General features: G+C 32.1%; 1 protein-coding gene across 3 annotated transcripts; it reads right to left on the reverse strand.

Moving 5' to 3' along the window:
* Window positions 1-90: 90 nt before the first annotated feature.
* On the reverse strand, window positions 91-8024 carry LOC106786222 (ras-related and estrogen-regulated growth inhibitor). Of its 3 annotated transcripts, XM_014747374.1 has the most exons (7): window positions 7347-8024; window positions 6813-7213; window positions 4959-5072; window positions 1425-1481; window positions 830-903; window positions 387-653; window positions 91-313 (listed from the first exon to the last, which is right to left on the reverse strand). In XM_014747374.1, the coding sequence occupies exons 2-7, from the start codon at window positions 6991-6993 to the stop codon at window positions 158-160; spliced, it is 849 nt and encodes a 282-aa protein (XP_014602860.1). In that variant the 5' UTR covers window positions 6994-7213; window positions 7347-8024; the 3' UTR covers window positions 91-157. The 3 variants fall into 3 exon arrangements, with proteins under 3 accessions (XP_014602860.1, XP_014602862.1, XP_014602861.1); XM_014747376.1 differs by lacking the exon at window positions 6813-7213; XM_014747375.1 differs by lacking the exon at window positions 1425-1481 and having other exon boundaries at window positions 7347-8023.
* Window positions 8025-8272: the final 248 nt, after the last annotated feature.

Below are 8272 nucleotides of genomic sequence, written 5' to 3' on the forward strand. Positions count from 1 at the left end.
ATTTTCTTATCGACTCGTATAAAACGAGTCTACTTTCATCTCTTGTAGTCTTTTTCACACTTTCTCCCTTTCTCTCTCTCTCTCTCTCTCTCTTACTCAATTCTGCGCAGTCAATAAAAAATCCTATCCTATTAATTAAGTCAAGATAATTAATTAATTAATCCTTGGGTAAAGCGGAGTCGCTTTTACCCCTGGAATATGTTCTCGTAGCTTTGCTACCAAGCATTCTGTCGAGCAACGATTGTTTGTTTCTTCTTCTGGCAGCAAGAACTTCACGACACAATTCGTGAAACGATTCGGCTACTTGGACGACCTGTATAATTTAAATTATCGATTGATCATCAACAAAAATTGATAAATTTAATCGATTCGAAATAAAAATATACCTGTTCTGCTGCGCTAACTTCGCTGAACCAACATTCAAAATCTTTAGCCAAAATTTCCCCCTCTTCCGCGCTGACCTGTCTTAGATGAACCATATCAGCTTTGTTTCCAACCATAGCGAGTGGCATGGCAGCTTCTGGATCGGCTACAGCTAATGCTTCTTTTGCTTTTCTCACGAAATTGAAAGAACCTCGATCAGTTATCGAATAAACTAAGAGCAAACCGTCCGCCCACTGCAAAGTTTCCATCGACGGCATTTCGTCGTCGCTCTGTAAAATCGGTACCTCGTTTAAATATATGTAAATGTATATACGTGTTTAATCTTAACATTTCTACGATTACGTATTATAAACACTTTCACAAATATTAAACTAAATTTATCAATGGTACGAAATACGTGATATAATATTGAGTCTAAATAAAAGAAAAGAAAAAGAAAAATTACCTTCGGACAGGAGTCCAAAATTTCGAAAAGTATTGGTTCCCCATCCACGAGCACTTCGTGTTTGTATCTGTTTTCTGTAAAGAAAAAAAAGAGAAAACATAAGATAATGAAAATTTGTTCGTTTGTACGCGATGACTAGAATTTTTAGTTGAACTGTATTACAGAGAACGGATAACTTATTTTCTAAATTAATGTGACGAAATAGTTCCTACTGATGCAAGTAAGTACTTTGTCCAGTGTCCACGTATTTGTAGAAAAGGAAAAATGTTCTTCCTTCGAGTATCAACCTCGCATTAGTACCCGTCCTGTCTAGTGTCAAATTCGTCTTTGATAAATTTAGACCAGACGCGGTCGGTGGAATGTAAAGAGGGATAGAAAGAGAGAGAAAGAGAAAAAGAGAGAGAGAGAGAGAGAGAGAGATAGAGATAGAGTCGCGGTCTTAGAAACAGTTACAGCCGTTGGCAATACTTCAGAAAATAGTCCATTCTATTGTCACTTAGAAAATCAATGCTTAATTTTATTGTAATAATATTGTGTATAAAAAAGAAAAAAAATGATAAAAAATAATATGAAATTTGATAGAAAACATTCTTACCAGATTGATGATCGTATTCTCCGATATACCGCCTCGTTAAAAACCTCACTGTCAACGCTGTAAAATATAATGAAAACGTATGGTCAGGATCGATGTTTACAGTAAAGAAAATCGAAAACGAATTTATACGTGCGGTTTGGCCTGTTTTTCAATGTCATAGACGATATGAAAACGAACATTTCCGTCTAACGTTTGTTTCTCATTTGGCAGATGGCTTTCTTAGCGTTAACAGTGATATTGGATCATCGTCAAATTTCTACTATTAAGTGGATCTTTTTTCTTTTTCTTTTTCTTTTTTTCTTTTTTTTTTTTTTTCTTAGACACTATATAATGATTTAGTTTACGAATACCGTTGTTTAATGAAAAATTCTACAAACATCATAAATTGTGTTTTAAGAGGATATTCGAAGGAATATTGTAAAATTATTTGATATATGAATGACGAGTAACGTGCAAAATGTTAAGAAAATGAAATCAAAATAAAACGAAGAATGACTCGAATCGATATTTTTATGATTGAATTACATGGTCGAGTGTATATTTTATGTATATCTATGTGTGTGTGTATGCAACCAATGTATACAATGTCGATAGACGCGTAACACAATGCTGCATTTTTTTCTATTGCAAGTTCGCTTTTGCGTTTCAACGATGATACGCGTATTTATACAAAATGCATATACTCTATATATATATAAACGACGGCTGATATAACGTAACCTTTTCCGTGGCAAACGAGTTCGTTACGTGTGTCAACTAAGACATATTTCCTCTTTTTCTTCCTCTCTCGAGAAATAGGATGAGTATGAACGACGAGTTCCACCTGACGCTTTTCGAGTTGGAAGCTTTTAAAAGCATCGACGGACTCCTAGTACTTACTTAACTTCACTCATATCTTTTGCATTATTTTATTTTTATTTTAGATGAATAATAATGTTGTATCGATATATCTTTTGAAAATCAATCATAAATTTATCCAATTGTTATTGTAAAATATCAAAATTTAATAATCAAAAACTTTAACATTGGGTATGTGTATTAAAATGAAAATCTAGAAGATAAATTAACACGATAAAGAACAATCCTTTCGATAATTCGATTTATCGTATTGTATTATTGTATTATTTAATGTAATTTCTTTTTTTTCTTTTTGTCAATTAATTTACATTACAGATTTTTTTATTCGATGCGTGTGTGTATGTTTGAATGATAATTTATTCGATATTTGTTTAATTTCAATGAACGTGTCTCGTGCGTTTGCTCTTCGTTTATCTTGATATCTCAAGCTTGAGGAGAAAGAAGAAGCAGAGAGACCTAGTGACCCGCTTCGAGGTATACCACACTATTTTTACCTCGAACTCGAACCTGCTGCGGCGCCACAAAACCTTGCACGAGCGTTACGTTAACATCGAAACGGTGCGGCGCCTTTTCATCTGGAATCAGATCAGGTGACAGCTTCGCAATTCGCCAGTATCAACAGATTCATTCCTTTAACCCATTCCATCGAATTATTATCTGAGATTTATACTATCCTATTCGAAGTAACCCTTTAAGATTAAACATTTTTCAAATTTTTTACTATTATTTCTAAACATAATTATAAGTTGATTACCGATATTTAACAAAATCTTTCAAACGTTATTATAAATTATATAAAAGTAATATCAACTATCATTGTTCACCTTTTTATATCTGTTTTAATAAGAACAATATTATATATTTATCGTAGAAAATAAATTTCAATTCGTATTACACATGGACAGGGGGAATGTGTTAGATGTAATCATTTTCAATGGAAACAGAAAATAATCCATATAATATGTTGAAAAAAATGAAATAAAATAAAAATTTTAAGAGATTAATAATCGGACGAGGGGAGGTAAAAAAGAACGAAAGACATTTATTACTAATTGATTGAATTTTTCAAAGCTCGCATTTGCCACAAGAACGTACATCTACTTTGAAGATAAAGATTTGTAAGAGTTCAAATATCGTAAGATTTCTGTTAAGGAAAGAACATATAAGTTCAGGACTTTAGTTTTATACGAAATACAACATTTTAAACGATAACTCAAAATCGATCGAGGTTGATTTCCAAGGTTTCTCCATTAATAAGAGAATTCGTAAAGAGAACGCAGACGATAGACTACGTTTGATCTATTTCATAATAAATGAGTTTTCATCGTTCATCGTTGTATGCATGTAAAACGTAAAGTACACTGACCTCACTCAATAGACACACATACACATACATTACTATAACAAGAAATTCATGTATAAATGAGGAAAGATATTAATTTTATTACAAAAAAAACAAAACAAAAAAACACTTTATATTGTCAAAGAAATATGCAAGACCAATTATCTTATCACTTATATCAAATTTTACTATTTCCCTTATAATAAAATGGGGTTTTTTTTTTTGTAATAAAATTCATATCAATCTCAAAAAGAGTTTAATAATCTTAAAATATAATATATAATATTTCTGCGTATGAAAATGAAAAAAAGATATTGTATATTGTAAGAAAATATCGATTGTTTTAAATTGAATAACGAAAATTGTCAAATATTCCTGTTAATCGTTGCATAATATTATTGTAAACGTTTACACTATTAACAAAGATTTTGTTCAATTATTTGACAAATCTTTTATAAAATTCGTTCGGATTCGGAAATAACACATTATAAATAGAAGAAATGGCAACGATACGAGTAGAAGAAGAAGTAACGGTTGAGGCGAACGATTATTTACTCGCCTACCTGTCTTTAGCACGTGCCATTACCGAAAATACACTCGGGTTGGCTGCTCTCAGGGTCCTCAAAGCTATCACGGCATGCTTCTCTCGTTCTAGCTAACGTCGTCTTATGTTAGCAAGGGTTTTCGTCGCACTTGCACTTGAATCTTCTCATCCTCTTTCCTATTTCCCTCTCTCTCTCTCTCTCGCGTTCAAAAGAGAGAAAATTACGATCGAGTTCAAAACCTTAGATATATATCTCACATGTTCACGAATCCTCTTAAAAACGATCAATATTTGCTGACCAAAGAGAAAAATATTTTTAGAATTTTCTACTTCCTCGTTTATATATTGCAATATTTTTTGTACACTCTAGTTAGACAAACTGATAATAATTAATTTAGTTAGAAAACTCAGACATCCTTCAACTCAACATGTTTTCCGCTATTAGTCCAAGGTCTTCCGTATCGCGCCAAATTCTTAAACGACCGTATCGTCATAGTTTTCATCGTTATAGAAAGCTTCATCTCATTTATCTCATTTCATTTTAGATTTTACTTATATAGAAAATTAAAACAATGTACGATGAATCGTTTAAAAACCACGTTTCCAACGTTTATCGGTTAATTAATAGTCTCGCTTTCTCTCTTTCTCTTTTTTTGTATGTATATGTAAACGCATTTGTGTGTGTGTGTACTGTATTTTTGATATTACGAAAGAGTACGCATATGCACACGTTTGTACGCTATCGTCGTTTTATTTAATTATTACAAACAAAATTAGTTTTCCTACTCACCACTTTTTCCAACCCCTGGCGCTCCGATAACGGCCACCTTTACTTCGCACAGCGAACTCTTTTTCCTTCGAATACCCCTAATTGCATTTGACGTCATGCTCCGTGCACTCGTCACTGCGGACAAAAAAAAAGAAACAAAAACAAACGTATGGCGATGGATAAACATGGTAAAATGTACGGGAAGCTTTTTGATATATCTCAATTAAATAATAATGTTCATTTTAATATAAATTTGAGTGGTCATTAATTAATTAACATAGAAAATAAACGTGTATTATCAAACAATATTATTCATATTTTCAATAGAAAATAATATTTGTATTTGTAATTGCTTAAACGTAATATTTTATCCGATTTCGAGTGAAATCTTTTGTTTTTTTTTTTTTTTTTCAAATTTGCGGAACGATTTTTACGATTATTATGTTTGACTAGAGTATATATAAAACAATTTAGATGGAAATTAAAGTAAAAATAGTATTGTAGTTAGTAAATGAAATTTGTATTGATTTTATCGTCACGTTTGTATATACGGGAATCGAATTCGTTTTATCGACGTTTAGTTCGTATCTTCGAACAAGAACGAGAATGAAAATGAGGATGAGAATAAGAGAGAGAGAGAGAAAGAGAGAAATAGAATGAATGAAGAATAAGAAGAGGAAGATCGTATCGATGACATTTCATACGATGTGCTAGATCCCATTTAAGAGACTATCATCTTGTCCTTCTCTTGGTATTCTGTATTTCGACCCATTTACAAGATGTTTCGTGTCTATCTCTCTCTCTCTCTCTCTCTTTCTCATGCTTTTCTTATTCTAAATCAAAACGGAAGGAAACTCAAGAGAAGAGAATCACGCGAACGCATTTTCCTTATTATATTATTTCTATTTCTCTTTTCATTTCTCTTTACTTCTCTTTCTTATACACGGGATGGGCTTAAACACAGCAATTTTGTACTCTCAGGGCGACGCTCTGCCGGCCATTTTAACGACGTAGGGTAAAACGAAGGAGAACAAGAAGAAGGAAAAGAAGAATAAGAATAAGAAGAATAAGAAGAAGAAGAAAAGTAAGAGAAGAAGAAGAGGAGGAGGGGAAGAAGGAAGAAAAGGGGCTGATGTAGGGGAAAGCAATTGGAAAAAATAAGAGAGAGAGAGAGAAAGAGAGAGTATGAGAGATTCGATGCGTTACATTAATAGAACGCTTCGCACATGTCTCGAGGAATCTTGAGAATTCGTTTGGTCGTTCAACAATGCGATGTCTCACGAGAATATCATTCCCCGGAAATTTATAAAGGACTCTGATTCTCTTCTATGTTTCATATTAGATTGTCAAATCATAAAGTCTAAGACAATAGAAAAAAAAGGGTGTTTAATGAGAATGATAATAAATAATTTTTAAAAGTTATGAAATGAATATATTATATTAATTATATATATATATTTGTTTTTAATGATAAGTATATAGATGTTTAATAGGAACGAGATATATTATTGTAATGTTCATTGATTATATCTACAAAATAATATTATAAAGAGTTATCAAGTTGAAAACAAATAAAAAATAGAAAGGAAAAACAAAATAATAGATCAGATATACGTATATATTAGTAAAAAGGTATGATAAACTAAAATGCATTGAACATAAATATTGAGATCTCATATATGATATAATATAAAATAATAATTGTATATAAAATGAGACACAAATTATGAAGAATATCATTTTAAAAAAAGGACAAAATAAAATTCGAAGAAAATGATGATCCGCTTATTGGAATTCTTATATTTTCTTGTTTTTTTTTTTTATGCGTGTGTATGTACACAGCAATCCATTACAACCATAACGATAGGATCTTACCGTAAGATATATAAGAACCATGGTTATCTATTTTGAAAATCTTCCTTCCATTATAGCTTTTATGTTCTCGAGTGTAGTAAAGTAGATTTTCCGTGATTCCGCGGGAAAAGTTAAGTTCACGCGAGCAATAGTAATAGTCTCGGGTTTTCTCTTTCTTAGAGATTATATCGCACGTTCCCATTCTTCGGGGCCCGAAGCAAGAACTCGCGCGATCTTGGCAATGGGCCAACGGATCTAAGGAAATTTAGTATCGCACGGTAGTCGATTCCGTGATTCATGCGCCGAAAATCTCTTAATATTTGGAACAACGACTTTTCACTTGATTTCAGATAGATCCGAGATAGATCAGTGCCGATAAACTCAATTTCAAATGATTCCCATTACGATCTCATCAAAGATCTCTAAATCGATGACATACATACATATACATATATAGAAAAATTTGTATCGATCGTTATAAATGCATATAATATATTATTATCTATCATTCTAATATATTTCTTTTAAAATTTCATCATTTTAATTTAAACTTACCTTGTACACTTTGTATTATCCTTTACTCTCGATCCTGTGTCACGCGTTTAATTATTATAATATTCAATGAAATTTTCTCTCTCTCTCTATATCTATCTCTATATATATTTCTCTTTGTAAGCTTAGAATAAGATTAATCGTTGTTCACAATAAATGTTGACGCAAATATAGAATAGTGATTAGAATGAAGAAGATAAAGTACATCTTTCGTAGGAATATCGTTTAAGAACGCACGTGCAATGTTTCGATCAGCGAAAGTAGATCTCTCTCTCTCTTTCTCTTTCTCTCTCTCTTTATTGATCTAAATCTCTTTCACGAATCGTTTGAATTTGGTCGCGAGATTCAGTAGGGTGTCACGTGTTTCCTGACAATTCCACGAGGACGGTGTTCACGATCCGACGCGGTTCTTGGCCTCCGCACGACTGTCTCGGCCCGTTTTCTCTCTTCGTTCGCTCGTTGCTCGACAGACCGACGTCCTTTATTGCTCTTAAGCCACGAATACTAGCCACGCGATAGCTCACTTCCGGTAACTCAAGAGAGACAGACATAAAGAGAGAATAAGAGAGAGAGAGAGAGAAAGAGAACACGCGAGTAATAGAATCACAACCCTCTCAACAATTCAAAACTGTCAACGAATGAAACTTTTTTCAATATCTCGCGTCAATATTTTTCTATTCAATTTACATGTGAATTTTTTTTCAAATAAATCATTATCAGGATATTTCTTTTCGAAACTTTATATTTGACAATCAGAATTATTCTATGATGCGATTATTAAAATCGATGTTTGATTTAGATACTGTTTCATAATACATGAATGAAATCTTGTTTAAAAAACTTGACAAAATGTTTGCGGATACTTTCTAATCGATAATTTCAATGATATGTGATTACGAATTAGTTTTCAATTAATAAAATTGTTTATA

The sequence above is a fragment of the Polistes canadensis genome, unplaced genomic scaffold (genome assembly GCF_001313835.1).
Source record: "Polistes canadensis isolate GaletaPanama2010 unplaced genomic scaffold, ASM131383v1 scaffold_68, whole genome shotgun sequence".
NCBI classification, from domain to species: domain Eukaryota; kingdom Metazoa; phylum Arthropoda; class Insecta; order Hymenoptera; family Vespidae; genus Polistes; species Polistes canadensis.

Coding starts and splice junctions, on each gene's coding strand:
- LOC106786222 (XM_014747374.1), bottom strand. CDS start 6,993: ATGGGAACGTGCGATATAATCTCTAAGAAAGAGAAAACCCGAGACTAT. Junction 904..1,424: donor AGAATACGATCATCAATCTG/GTAAGAATGTTT, acceptor TTTTCTTTACAG/AAAACAGATACAAACACGAA. Junction 654..829: donor TTTTGGACTCCTGTCCGAAG/GTAATTTTTCTT, acceptor CCGATTTTACAG/AGCGACGACGAAATGCCGTC.